Source organism: Ixodes scapularis, unplaced genomic scaffold, assembly GCF_016920785.2.
Source record: "Ixodes scapularis isolate PalLabHiFi unplaced genomic scaffold, ASM1692078v2 PGA_scaffold45__5_contigs__length_3442486, whole genome shotgun sequence".
Taxonomy (NCBI): Eukaryota; Metazoa; Arthropoda; class Arachnida; order Ixodida; family Ixodidae; genus Ixodes; species Ixodes scapularis.
In genome coordinates this window covers 2769185-2784115 of record NW_024609874.1, presented here as the reverse complement: position 1 = coordinate 2784115, position 14931 = coordinate 2769185, and the positions used below count along the sequence as shown (strand labels likewise).

At 46.4% G+C, this 14931-nt stretch overlaps 1 protein-coding gene across 1 annotated transcript in view; it reads left to right on the top strand.

The window, feature by feature from the left end:
* Positions 1 to 313: 313 nt before the first annotated feature.
* Positions 314 to 14931, top strand: part of LOC121837524 (insulin-like growth factor-binding protein complex acid labile subunit) — a 39831-nt gene continuing 25213 nt past the window's right edge. The window contains exons 1-2 of the mRNA XM_042293132.1: positions 314 to 321; positions 896 to 1890. Coding sequence (XP_042149066.1) covers positions 314 to 321; positions 896 to 1890 — 1003 coding nt within the window. The remainder of the gene's footprint in view (positions 322 to 895; positions 1891 to 14931) is intronic.

Genomic DNA, 14931 nt, shown 5'->3' with positions numbered 1-14931 from the left:
CAAGACGGTGGAAAAATAGGCCATAAAACACGTCGGTTGTTGCCTTGGACTTTTCAATTAGCTTTCACATTCGATGCAGTTGGCCATCACACTGATTGCGGTCTTTTTCTGGAAGAAACTCCGAAGATGACTGTCCTCTTGGTACTATAGCTGAACAGTTGCAACATTTCTGATTCTCCGGGAATGCCAAGTAGAGCCATCAAGTGAAAATGGGGTTCGAGCGGACGGTCTTCGGACCAAGTGCCGCCCGGCAAACATTTAAGCCACTGAGACTACACTGCTGCTAAAACATGGTTCTTTTGCAACCCGCACCATGCTTTGGTGAAATAGATGCAGGGCGCGAGCGTACCTCTAATAACGAATTTTAATCCCAAGCCAGCCCCATCAACTCTGCATTTGATTGCACCTGTATTTCATAGTCCTCTTCTTTACTGCTCGACATTTGCTGAGTTCCTCCATAAATCGGAGCCGTTAACTTGCGACGTGATGTCGAGGGACGAACCCTCTCAGAGGCTTCTGCATGTATATCGTACCGCGATGTACAAGAGGCACAAATCTATCTCTAATCGTCTCAACCATTAAGAACGGCTATCCGTAATACACTCCAGTGGCTGGCCTCGGTGGAAAAATTAAAGTTCTTTTGTAACTGCCAGCTGAATGACCACAGAAGTGCCATGGCGCGCCCGCCGTTACCACTGCCTAAAATGTTTAAAAATAAACATTGATGACTGGTGTTTGGGATGCATCGTGGGTCAGTTTGCACTCAGGATGATCTAAGAGTTTTGAAGAGAGTAGGGATATTTTGAACGTGTGTACTTATGATACGAATTCCCCAGTTTGTTGCGGAAATTCCTCGCAAATGCTGAGACGGCGCGACCCCGGTTCGCTTTTACAGGTTTCCAGCGCTGGCACTTCTGGGTCTGCTCACGCAGACGCATACGTTGACGGAATCCACAGAAGAGCTGACCCCCAGTGTGTGCGAGCCCGCAGACCAGCCAGTGTCCTGTCGCTGCGACGACGTGCGGGACCCCGGCATGGAGGGCGGCATGGAAGTGACATGTTTCGTGGTCAGGACGTTGTCGGCCGACCATGCCGTCTTCAAGTCCCTGGAAAGGCTACCGTCAGTCGTGGCGGTCACCTTCACCGCGTTCGGAGAGAAGTACAAGTTGGACTTCGTGCCGAGTGTGTTCCTGCGTCGGAAACCGCTCCTCGAGCGCCTCAAATTCTCACAGGCCAATCTGGGCTCTCTGAAGAGCCACTCTTTTTACAACCTCTCCAAGCTCGTCGTCCTTTCTCTCGATTCCAACGGGATCACGCAACTCCAGAAGGATTCTATCGCCCATTTACCACGGCTGAAGAAACTCGAACTGGGAGACAACAAACTCGAGCGTTTAACGACGCGTTCCTTTCCCCACCTTCCCCTGCTGACCTACCTGTTCCTCGAGCGGAACCAGATCGAGGTCATCGAGGACCTCGCCTTCGCGGGGCTCTCGAAGCTGAAAGAGCTCGACATGAGCGACAACGCGATGACCAACCTGACCGAGCGCACGTTCGAGGGCCTCTCCCAGGTGAAGCGTCTGGACATGTTCAGGAACAAGCTGCGGCGGTTGGACGCCCGGGTCTTCGGCGCCATGCCCCTCCTGTCCGAACTCGACCTCAAGTACAACGAGATCTCCGAGGTGGATCCGGTGGCCTTTGACGTACTCGCGCACCTGACGGTCCTGTACCTGTCCCACAACCGGCTGCGCGTCTTGCCTGCCAATATGTTCGTCGGGGCTCCCAATCTGGTGACCGTGGACCTTTCGCAGAACAGGCTGCTCACGCTTACCTGGAGGACGGTCGAGGACTTGAGGAAGATTGGCGCAGAGTCCTTCGACATGAGCCTCACTGGTGAGCCCCTTAAGGAACCGCGAAGATATGTTTTTTTTTTTTTGGTAGAACTATAAGAAATAAGGTAACTACGTTCAGTTTCTTGATGTCCATGTTACGTCTTGAAATATGGCGCTGATGCATACCTGTAATGTCAATGAGTAAAACATGCTAATCCATAAATACAAAACGTAACGTGCGTTACTTTTTAACGGTAACGGTAACGCGTTGCTTTTATATTGAGGTAACGTAGGTCGGTAACGGGTTCCTTTTATTTGGAAGTAACGAGTAGCCTATCCTAGTGATAAAAAACCTCGAGACAACGAAAGAAAAAAGGCGGACAAACACAACACCGTCTCTAAATTCCTGCGACAAGCACTTCACTCGTGAGCCCCTTTTAAAGAAACGTGAAATCTTTCCTTTGGGCTAACTAGAGCTCAGAAGAGGCAGTTCACAAAACATAAGGCAGGAATCAGCGTTTGATTATTTGCACTACTTCATTTCTTAAAAATTGCATTTGTGAAATTCACATTCGTTTTCCACTCCAACTACAAATTTGTTTTGTCTCGACCCGGCAGTCTCGCAATGTATTCAAAATGAACAAGAGCATTATCTCCACTCTAGAACTATCAACCTAGACGGGCTTGCCGGAAGTTTAACACGACGAAGTCGTAAAAACTTAAAAATAGAAGAAAACAAAAATTAGAAAACGTCGCAGCCGACTGCCGCGTTGGACCCTGACGCGCGACAAGAAGGAGCATGTGGCGCCTATTACTAGATAATACTGTACGGGAGAGAAGGCTCTTCCGATTACCGGCCATCGGCTCCCGATTCCCGGACCCTCTAAGTGTGTTTGGTGACTCGAACGCATCAAATAATTTTAATTTCACAGTCACTATAAATATTTTACATTCTAGCTTTACAAGATTACAATTCACCAACGCGATCAATGCTGGTAAGTATGATAAGTCACAGATTGGATGCCATAATAAAAACAAAACTCTATTGAAAATCACACCACTTGTATATATATACTATAGTATTTGCTACCAGCTCGCTGCAGGCCTCGTGACATGACAGTGCATTCCGAGGCCCAGTTATCACAGTACAAAGAACCCTAAATGGAACTCTTAGAAGTCTCAGAGGCAGCGCATAACCTAAGGAAAGAGAAGTCTTATGTTTCTTATCAAAACGTCGGCTGCCACTCAAAGGCTTCTGAATATACTGTATGCCCCAATTTAGTCTCCACACTGCATTTAGTGATGATCCTCACGTCACGTGACCTACGCACCCATTAAGTTTCTCCTTTAAATTTAGGGGAAAACATCGATATCACGCGACCTCACGTCATGAAACCTATGCACCCCCCCCCCCCCCCCCCCCAATTAAGTTTCCCCGGTAAAACTAGCGGGAAAATTAACGTCACGTGACCCAGCGTCGCATGACATGTATAGACCGATTCCATATAGAAAATAAGGCGGAAAATTTGATGTCACATGAGCAGTGCTGGCGGTAACGCGTTACAGGTAACGGCGTTACCGGTAACGCGTTCTTTTTCCGGTAACGTTGTAACATACTACAGAGTTTTAGGGAACGGTTGTTGCACATCCGATGAGGTGCGCCATGCCCTCCGCTACGAACTGCGCATGCGCTACTGCAGAAGTCTCCCACAAGCGCAGTTCGTACCGGACGGCCCATCGCACCGTATCGGATGTGCAAAAACGGTTCCCTAAAACTCCCGAATCGCTATTTTTTTTTTAAACTGTAACGGGTAACGTACATAAGTTATTGATTTCGAATAACGTGTTTTGTAGTTACGCTACACGTTACATATTCATCCCAAGACTTTTTTAAAAGAATTACACTGTAAAAAAATAGGGTAATTACGTTCAGTTTCTGAACTTACATAATACTACTTGAAATTTGGCGCTTGTGCATATTTGTATTGTCAAAAGAGTAAAACGTGTTAAATCATAAATACAAAAAAGTAACGCTAAATTAACGTAGGTTACTTTTTGTCGGTAACGGTAACGCGTTCCTTTTATTTGCATGTAGCGAGTAACGTATTTCTTTACTTTTCTTCGGTAACGCCTACAACGTTGCACATGACCTGCGCATCGTCAGTTCCCTCGCTAAATTTATCGAGGAAATTGATAAACATGTAGGTTCTTTGTCACTCCTCGAAACGTCTGTCAAATGTATTTTAAACTAATTTACGCTATCGCTGCTTAAATTCTGCATTTCACTCATTTTCTTATTTTGGAGATGAAGGTCGCTGCTACTTTCGTTTTTTACTATCTCAGTTTTTTGTTTGAAATTGCACCTATATGAAAATATAATTCAATTTCTAAGGCTAAACGTAGGAACTTGCCACGGAAAGCCGGGTCTCGCGTCGCGTCATGCCGTGGAAACATTCAGCGAGTCATTGTTTTCGTGAGCCTCTGTCTCGCACCGAGCCGAGCAAACGACTCTCCGGGGTTCGCTCAATGAGCCCGAACGATTTCAAGTGAGGCACGGCGGCGTTCTTTCGGGGCCTGATCGGTGCGACCTTGCGAGTCCCTCCCCGAAATCTCTCGGGTCTTTCAATCAAATTCGGAACGCGTCGGCGGCGCCCTCCCCCCGGCCTCCCTCGGGGAGAGCTCCCGTCACGGAGTAGTCGAACAACGGTGCCCCACCTTCCTGCTCGCGGATCGGAATTTCTTCCGTATTTTGTGTAGCTGATAGAGTATAGCAGCTTGTTATTGCTACGCGCTACTGTCCGCAAAAACAAGAGGTGACATTAATCCGTGTGTCGTTCTCCCACCCGGAGATTTGTCATTTCAATTCGTAAGGGCCTGTACGCGGTAGTTGTTATAGAAACCCGTGAAATTAAGAAAAAAAAAAAAAAACTAACTTCTTCCCCGTAATCGTGACTAAACTCCGCCTTATTATGAGGTGGTAATTTGTGACTCGTAAATATGGACTCCGTTGGTATCGATAGCCAGCTATGCGGGAAAAGGCTGAAGCAGAGGAGATGATGCGTGCGTGGCGGTGGTGTCGGAACGTTGAGCTCTGGTTGGAATGATTAGTGAGTGGATGTAAAGCTAGCTGCCCTTGTTTCTACTCACACTCCGAACGGGTTGGAGCGTCGAACGCCGGCGTCTGGCGTCCGGCGTTTGGCGTTCGCGTTCGAACACATTCAAAGATTGAGTAGAGACAAAGGCAGCTGGCTTCGTGTCTACCCCCTAATCATTTAACCAGAGCTAGCGCTCTGGCGTCTCCGCGTGCTCTAATAACTTCCACTCTCGCATTTTCTCTATGTAGATTGTCATATCTCTCGAGGACGAACTGGGTAAATGCGTGTAAGTTTTTCTCATTATTAAAGACCAGTCACATTATGAATGATGTTTCTTTTTCTTTCTTTTTTTTTGGGGGGGGGGGGAGGGGGGGAACGGAGGTACCTATATTAATGAGGCACGACTGGAAGAGCGAACGCTTAGCCAGTGTGTGCCAATCACAGGAACAGAGCGAAGCATGTTACAACTCCCCACGGGAGCCTGGCTCGCGAATGTTACATCGTCATATGCCTCGTACCGGCACTCTGATTGGCTGCCTAGGGCACTAGCTTTGAACGTTTGTCGTATACAGAAAAAAAAAAAGTATGAAACGTATTGAACTACGAGGAGTGTTTAATCTTTGCCAGTTCTCTGGCCGAGACGACTGAGAGGCCACCCTTGGCATCTCCCTGCAGACAGGCATTTTGCTGGATGATATCAAAGAAATCAGCATGCAGCAGTGCAGAAGAGCACGTTTACTGTCGCTAATTCCGAATTCTTTCGTGCGTAATGAGCGTGATTCATACTATAAACACGTGTAATGCCGTGCTTTTATCATTCGCTTATCAGGAATATTGACGCTTGAAACTGCGCCGCCACCAGAATATTGCAACTGAAACCACATACATTTTTTTTCAACGGCAGGTAACAAGGGTGAATTATTTTAATACAAAACGTCTACCGAAGGTAACTCTCCTTTCTCCTTAAAATGTGAAGCACGTGTTACGGTCCAATAGTGTTGACCGGCTGCCAAACACCTACGCCGCGATCTTCGCCGGTCGCACGATGCAACTGCGATGAAAATTACACAGGAGGACACTTGAGGAGACTGCTTACGTGTAGGAATGCGAAAGCATTATAGTCCTTCGCGGTCTCATTACAGTCCACCACAGGAAGCACGCAACGAGCACAGAGGAAGTTCGAGGCGCACCTTTTGCAGACGGCGCTCAGGCGGTGATATCACGCACCCGCATTGCGCAGGCGCGGCGCTTCGCCGGCTTTACGGCTTCCCTGACGAAGCATCCGCGTTGCTGTGCTTTTCTTTGTGTTTCATTTTTGAGGCGCGTCCGCTTTGACCTTGGGCAGCGGTGCCCCCGCCGGCTTCTCGGATTCCGTGACTAAGCATTGGCGTTGCTGTGCTTTTTTTGTGTTTTATTTCTATTGCGCGTCCGCTTTGACTTGAACGGCGCGTGCTTGATGACGTATTTTCATGTCCATCTTTCGCGTAATGGGACATATAAGGCTTTCACCTTAAAAAAAAAAAAAAAAAGCAGGGACAGAGTGGATTCGGATATGCTTCGAGAAGACTTCGTCAGCCGCGAAAGCTTCGAAAACAACAAGCAAACGGTTCAAAACAGGGACATGGCGACCCCTGACTCAGCATCGCGTGCCTGGAAGGCTGAAACTGGTGTATATGTTATCTGTGTTCCTTGTAAAACGCAATTCTGCGTATATTAGGAGGAATGATCAATAGATTGAAATACAACGGCAGTATTTATTTCACACATGGGCAGGGTCACAAACTCTCTACAAATATCGTGTCTGTCACGTCACAAAATCCGGAATAATGAAGGGGAGACGTTCGTCTAGCGTTTGGGAGATATCACCAATAGCGAGGGACGTGTGCCTCGGCGACTGTGACAATAACTGGAGTGGCTCTAACCGACGTAATAACCCCTGTAAGTGGCCTCAATCGTAGATACCCGCAGGCGAGAAACAAAAAGGAAGAGGGGCGCCGATTATGATCAGTGCTGATTGTTTACGTCACGACCGGAGTGGTCCGTCTTGTGTTTGGACGGGTCCGCCTCGCTCTTCCTTGCCGTCATGGGTTTCGTCTCGCAGAAGGTTTCGAGACGCACGTACTCAGGAGCTCGTACCTGTATGCCGCCTCGCCATGACCTCGGAACACCAATCACGGTTCTTCCTTTTCGGAGCCCATCGATTATATATATATTTTCTTTATTTGTGTGTGCGTGCGTGTTTGTGTGTGTTTGCGTGTGAGGAGAAGGGGGAGGGGAGGGTTATTTTTGTCTAATTTGATCTCGATGCGATATTTTGATCGTTTGCTGTGTATTGTCAGTATATCTGTGTATTGCTCACTTCTGCTATAGCCTCAATTACACATATAACTAGATAAAAAAAGAAATATAGCAATCCTCTTTTTTGTAGATGGTTGAGCGTGTTGGTTTCTAATTTACGATAAGGAAAGAGGGACATTGAAGACAAACACACTCTAAAAAAGCCCGTGAGTCTGGTTTCCCGCACAACACTCGGAGAGCCAATCACCGCAACTTATGGAGGCAACTCAGCGAATGACGATGCCGAAACATATGTTTAGACCAAAAAAGGCACTCTGAGTTTTGACATTAAGCAATGCAAGCGTGACGTTTTGCATTGCTTAATGTCACAACTGAGACTGCGTTTTTCGGTCTGAACATATGTTTTCGCATCGCCATTCGCTCAGCTGCTTCCGTAAGTTGCGGTGATTGGCTCTCCGAGTGCTGTGCGTGAAAGTAGACGCACAAACATTTTTTTAGAGTGCAGACAAGACAGGGCTTTCGTCTTTCATCAAAACGTTTACTGGCTCGACATCGCCTCCTGAAGCTCGAGATTGGCGTCGGGGATGTTGAGAGGGAGGGTGGTGGGTAAGGGAAGCGTGAGCCTTGTGGCCCTGCTCGCAGCTACGCGTGCACGAAGTCTGCTGTGTGTCAATCGACACGTCGCCGTCAAACGCAGGCCCGAGTGTCGACGGTGCTCTTTTGGGGAAGGAAGAGAAGGGGGGGGGGGGGGGGTAGGAAGGGGAATGCGCGAAGAAGAGAAGGAGCAGAAGGTACGGGAATTTGGACTTTATGTCTTTGTAGGAACCCTCTCGCCTCTCAGGAAGCGAATCTCTCGATCGGAAAGAGAAAGGGATGGGCTGGACATGTTTGAGACAGAGGATTTGATATGTAGAGACTCAAGTATTTCCCTGCCGAATCGAGATTTGTGCCCGCCGAGAATATTGGTTTTCGAGAACTCGGGGGTGCACAAGGGGCAGTTTTTGGCGTGAGCCAGGACTGGATTAAAGGAGTCGGGAGAAGTAGACAAGATCTCCTTGGCGTGCTCCCGGAGACGGTCATTCACGCAGTGCCCCGTCTGACCGATGTACTTGGCCCCGCACTCAAGAGGGATAGTATACGCCTTCTCCCTTGTGCAGGGCGGGAAGCACTGCGCGTGTTTTTTTGTGCATTTGGGTGCGGGTTCTGGGTTGGTGACTCGATTGCACGTGCCTCCCAATTTAAATTTACATGTGAAAACAACCCTGGTACCGAATCGATGTGCAAGTGCGCGCAGTCGGTGTGCCATGTTGTGGGAGTAAGGAATGCACGCAGGGCGGCCAGGCCGGGTCCCGGAGGGGGCCTCCTTTGGACGGCTCCTAGACTGCAGAATGAGCTTCTTGCTGATGTTATCTAGGAGGTCCACCGGGTAACCCGCCTTCCGGGGCCTGGTTGCCTGCCACAACAGGCTTTCTCTGATCTTGTGATTGCAGGACTTTTTGCTAGAGGAGGAAAGGAGAGACTGAACTATTCCAGATTTAACGATCTTTGAATGATGGCTAGAGAAGGGGAGGACTGGTTTCTGGGAGCGCTGTTGAAAAGACCAGCATAGACCGTGAAACCAGTGGGTTAGTCGAAGATCGAGAAATCGGAGGCCCTCTTGAGTAGGGTCTTCCCTTTTGAAGGTGGGGCCGTAAGCGTTAGTATTGAAAGCCTGAAGGATGGAAGCACCTGAGTATGAGACAGGATAAAGAACGAGATAGTCGTCAACGTACCGGAAGATCTCACATTCATTACCCGAGCGAGCAAGATGCTCCTGCACCGCGCGACCCACAAAAAAAGTGAAAGCCGTTTACAACTCCCTGTAACGCCGAATTGGAGCGCAGCTCTTGAGGAGGAGGAGGGAAGGGTACTGAGGGGAGGTTAGACCCCTTCCCTTCCTCCTCCTCCTTCTTCTCCTCTCCCCTCATTCTTTAATATGCTCCGGGGGGTCACCTGACCTCAGGGGGGGGGGGGGGTGTCGCATGACTTCGGGGGGGGGGGGGGAAGTCACGTGACCTCGGGGAGGGGGGCCAAATGACCTCGGGGGTCACGTGCGGGTCACCTTGGAGGTCACGTGATCTTTAGGCGACCTTGGAAGGGGTCACGCGACCTGGGAGCCACTTGAACTTGGGAGGGGTCACGTGACCTCGGGAATCACGTGACCTTGGGGTGACCTGGGGTCACGTGACCTTGGGGTGACCTTGGTTACGCCGACGGCGACGGCGACGCCGCTCAAGCCGGAAACGGGCGCCTAAGAGCTACGCTCTAAAAGAGATAAATCTCGCTGAGGATCGCCGCGAGGCAGGAACCGATACACACGCCCGACCTGTGAATGAGGACTCTTCCCTCGTGCTCAACCAGAGTGGAGCTCAGGTAGAGCCGGCATAGATCGAGGAAGCCTCCGACCGGGATTCCGGACGCGTTTTGGAACCTCGGCATTCCATTGAGGTCGATTGCCTCGGACAGAGAGCTCAGAAGAATTCTGGAATCTAGATTGTAATGCATGTCCTCGACATCCAGCGAGAACATGTTGTGGTCGTGATTGGAGTACAAAGGTCGGATAAAATCAATCACTTTAAGGGAGCCCTGAACGCCGAAGGGGTGGGGAAGATCAATAGAGGAAAGGTGCTTTTGTATGAAGAGGGCGAGAGGGTCTAGCTAGCGCTCGAACCTATTTCTTAATTTATTAGCCACAATAATAATAATAATAATAATAATAATAATATTAATAATGATAATAATAACTTTATTCATAATATATTCCGGGGGCTTTTCGAAGGTTTACAAATGTTGCTGAAAATAATGTGGTTGAGCCAAAGGATTCCAAAACAAAACATACTAATAATCTAAATAATCACCTAAAATGAAATAATTACCTTCTTAATGAGTGAAAATAAACTTATGGTTTTAGCATACTAATAATCGAAATAAATAATTTCACCTAAATATAGTTGCCCTTTTAATGACTGAAAATAAACTCATGGTTTCAGTTAGAACTTGCTGAACATTATCGAAGATTCCTATATCTGTCAATTTCCAGACGACTGACTGCTGCTGCACGTGGGAGGTGCGGTGATGCACTAAAGCGCAGCAGGCGCAACGCCGGCGACGAAGAGACGCGGATGATGTTCCTATTCCTTGAGTTTTCGCATCACCGTCCTTGCGGTTGCTGCACGAGGGGCACATTTAGCTTCCCTTCGCGCTTCCCCAGTCCTTCTAGTTGTTCTGAGATTGTTCGATGTAGAGGTTTTCCATGACGCTTGAAACATTTCTTATTGTAACCATCCGGTTTATTTTCCCAATTACAAAATAAATTATAGTGCCAATTACAATGTCCTTTGCAATCGTCCGCCATGGTTCGCAGTTCGTTCTCAAAAAGTTTCTGTTTTTCTCGAACACCCTATTTTTAGGGACGTTTGTAAGTCCTCGCGGAAACACCCAGTGTCTACATATATACTTACGCATGGCGGGAGCTATGGACCAAAGTTGCACAGGCAGCTTAACTGGTGCCCTCCTCCCCCCCCCCGGGCAGATGCACAGCGGTGCAAAAAATTAATTTCTATGTAAATATTTCTTGACAAACCCAACAACAACGAAAGAAAATATTAAAAAAAAAGTGAGGAAAAAGAAAGCTTTGGATGGCCGTTACCTTTCATATGGATAAAATGATAATAAAGTAACACACAAACGCTGTAGAAGTTCATTCACTGTATTGTAATTTCGACCTCAAGGAAGCCAAGCAATAAACAGCAACAAATGTTTATTTTAAAAGAGAACATTCACAAAGTTCACTTGAGCTAGAAGATATCTTCTAAAGCAAACGTAACATGACTATTTTTTTTCTGCGCGCATCAGATTTGTTCGACTATGCAACTGTGAGGCTCAAATTCTCGTTCTTTTGACCGCTTCTTATCCCATGCAAGGGAACGGACCCAACCTTTTATTGATTCAAGTAAAAAAAAATATCTTTTTCATGATAATTCATCTGTCTAAAAGTGAATGTTGTCATATGCCCACCTTGGATCATGACGAGTCACAAAAGGAACTTGTAGATCTGAATTCACAAGTTTTCTTCTAATATTTTCTTTTGTGAGCGTGGAAGAGAAGGCTTAACTAGCCCTTTTAAACGAACTTCGCAGGTGTGAGTCTTAAGGCCTGTCCTCACATGCAGCGAAGCGTTGATGTAGCGCTGCTCAGGTGTCGTCAGCTGCCTATCATCTGCCATGAGCAACAGTTTCGACGGTGCGATACAAAGCTGGTGAACGCTCCCCCGTCAGCACGCGCTTAGCGCGAGGTCAGCGCTGCGCTAGGCTTGTGGCGCTTCGCTGCATGTGTGAACAGGCCTTTATTGTTCGAGTGGCCAAGTCAGTCTGATGAACTTTACTTGCGCCCAGAGATGGACTAGGAGTCGCTCAGGAACCCGCTAAGGAGCCCCCTTCCATCTGCCCCTCAGACGACGGCCAGGATCCCTTGGACCCCGGCGGCGTCTTCGGCCAGACGGACGGCCTGTTTTTGCACTTCGGGGTCTGTGCTGAGCAGGGTGGTCTCCCAGCTCCCAAAGTCAACTAACTGCCCCAGTGTTTTGTTTGCATTTGCTCCATGATCTATCCTAGCGCATTCCCATATTATGTGATTCAAGTTAGCCCTTGGGCCGCATAGTTTACATGCTTCCCTATATCTGTCCGGATACCCCGGATACCATCGGCTGATCGTCGCCAAGGAGCACAATTACGTGTGTCGCCATGCGCCACCAGAGTGGCGCAATGGGCGCATCGCAAGAGCTCGGGCCCTTTCCTTCAGAGCTTCGACAAATAAGCAAACATTCCAGCACCATTTCGACTAACCAGTCGGCAGCCGTTTTTTTTTTCTTTAATTTTAGCACGCGGAACACGGCGATAACCTCGACACCACCGAGTGCACCAACTGTGGTCATAGGTCATGTAGCGGAGTCCAATAAAAAAAAAAGTAAGCAAAGGCAGAAGCACTCCATGTCTGCCAAGTAGTTGATCTCACCGTTGACTGGACTAAAGTGGACTTCAATATCACATTGTTTTGACGAAAACTCGACCTACACAACCTAAGCACCTCGGGAAACCAAATATTACAATCAACGTTGCCTTTTCTCGAAGAAAAATGCAACCAAACATTGCAACACGCCACTTTGCGGGGGTGATTTTATTATGTTTAAGGTAATTTCTACCGTAGCTGACCATATATGATTTAATTTTTGTTTTTCATGCATCAACAATTGTCCAAGCGCGCGGAAAATCGACCTCAAGTCCGCGGAATCCGTTGCTTTGTACATACAAAAATTTACGGCACTGGATATCATTGATTATTCAAATAATACCCCACATACAAATATCTTGGTGTAACTATATCAAGCTATCTTCGCTGCTCTTAGCACATTCAAAACTGATATTCATTACCGTTTCCTAAATTACGTGTGCGTCGTCAAAAACTCAAGAAAAGCATCACGGGGGGTATCGCGTTAAATTTCAAGCGTAATAATCCCTGGTGCGATCGAAGTTGGAACCTGCTAACACAGTTAGGAATCCGAGCATGAAATGCAAAAAAAAAAAAAGCCCAAACTTAATAAGGTAAAAAAAGCTGTTTGTAGAAATCATAAAACGCTAGATTTTACATCTCCATAATTGTTAGCAAACAAAATAAATAATCCGAGCAGCGTTGAAAGATTGCAAGATTAAACTTTTCGTTCCTATTTTTATTATAAGCTGCCCATTGGTTTTGTTTATATTTCATTAGCTTCTAGTCAAACCGTAAATCGATCAGTATCCTGTAGTGACAATATTCGCTCTAACCTACATTTGCAAATAATCTTATTTTCCGCGCACATGCGCCCCAAGAAGACAGATTAATCGGCAAAAACATTGTCAGATTATAATAATAGAAACACTTTCAATCAGTCAATCCCGCCCCAATATCTAAACGAATAAATGATTTAAAAAAAAAAAAAAAACCTCGAAACTTTAAAAATGCAATTATTTTGTGTTTTATATACGCATTTTGCGATTCAGACATTACAATATAAACGTTTGACTGATGATTGCTCATGCTGGCAATGTAATCATACAGTTATTTCATTTGTGTTGCTTTTAGTGGGGCTTTTTATTTGAGTAAAAAATAGTTCTAGAAATGTGTTTTTTGCTTTCCATTTTCCGGTGTCTTACAGTTGCCTGGTTTTGAACTTCACACCTGCTGGGGAATACTCCAAAGACCTGCCGTACGTTCAAAATGCACATAAGTATGCAAAAACAAAATACACCTAAAGTATATTTAGTACATTTATACTGCCCTTTATGTTGTAGTGATATTCAGTGGGCTTCGGCCCGAGTTTCAGGTACTTAGGGCATTGTAATTGCTTTATTATTTCCGGTTGATTTTTTTTTTTCATACGTAAGAAAAGGTACGCGGGCAAAAAAAAAGAAGGTATTGTAAGTACAGTCGCAGGCGATACGAAAAAGTCCAGGCGAGGGCGTGGCTCCGAAGATTTACCAAACAAAAGATGGCTGATTTATCATCGAGGCTATTGTGAGCACGAACGAAATTTATAACAGATTGTTTGATTTCTGTATAGTTCCTCGTCACTTGGTTGGCAAAGCATAACCTTGTCAACACCGATAGTAGGTACGCCTGGTAAAACAAAACAAAAGCTGCTTATTGTCATTTCTCTTGCTAACGTATAACCGAACTCCTGAAAAGTGATCGCTTACCCTGCCAGATCAGTGGTTTTGGCCACGATTAATTTAATATTTTGTTACGAAAGGCCATTAATTACCTTCGGCGAAATGAGCATCGATTCAGCGACAACTGGTCAAGCGTGGAGTGACGACGAAACAGTCGCTCAAGCCACGTAATAATTAAGCTTTCTTCTGCTAGATAGTGGGGCAGGCCTTGTAAGCCACACTCTCGCCTCGTATTTTAATATCATTCGCAACTGTAGACCGCTCGCGCGTTGCTGAAACAAATATGCCAGTAGAAAAATGTGGTTTTTTATTTTTTTTATTTTTTCGGAAGTTATTTTTTTGTTTGCATTTCGCAATTCAACGAAGAAACACACAACCTCGCCCTTTCCTCTTGAACAAGTGACTCGTTGTTTTCTGTAAGTCATTCACACGATAAAGAGAAGCGAACTACACAGAACACGTGCAAATATCGAGAGACAAGTGAGGAACACGGGAGGGCAATGTGGAGTTTTAGCAGTTTTTTCTGATATCTTCAATAGGAATACCCCACACAGCCCGGAGGACTTTGCGTGTGCAGCGTAGCATCATAAGTTACCGTTGTCGGATTTATCGAAATGATTTACTAATGATTTACCACACGGGCTGGCAATACTCCGAGTTTTCCTGGACGCTAAAGGCACATTTTTTATTTGCTACACAGTAAGCTGAAAGTATAGAGAAAAAGATGATACACGTTGTATTTGGGAGAGACTGGCTTTGGGCATAATTGATAAGTGTTGCATTACTTTTTACCAAGCCCTAGCCTAACTAGATAAACATAGAGCAAAACGGCATTGCGTTCCAACTAATGAAAATTGAGTGAAGCTGTCATTTATAGGTGTTTTTGGTTTCTGGAAAGTCGTTCCCGATTACGATGATAAGTGATACCTGTCACAGAAAATGTTCGATGGAGCAGACGTTGGC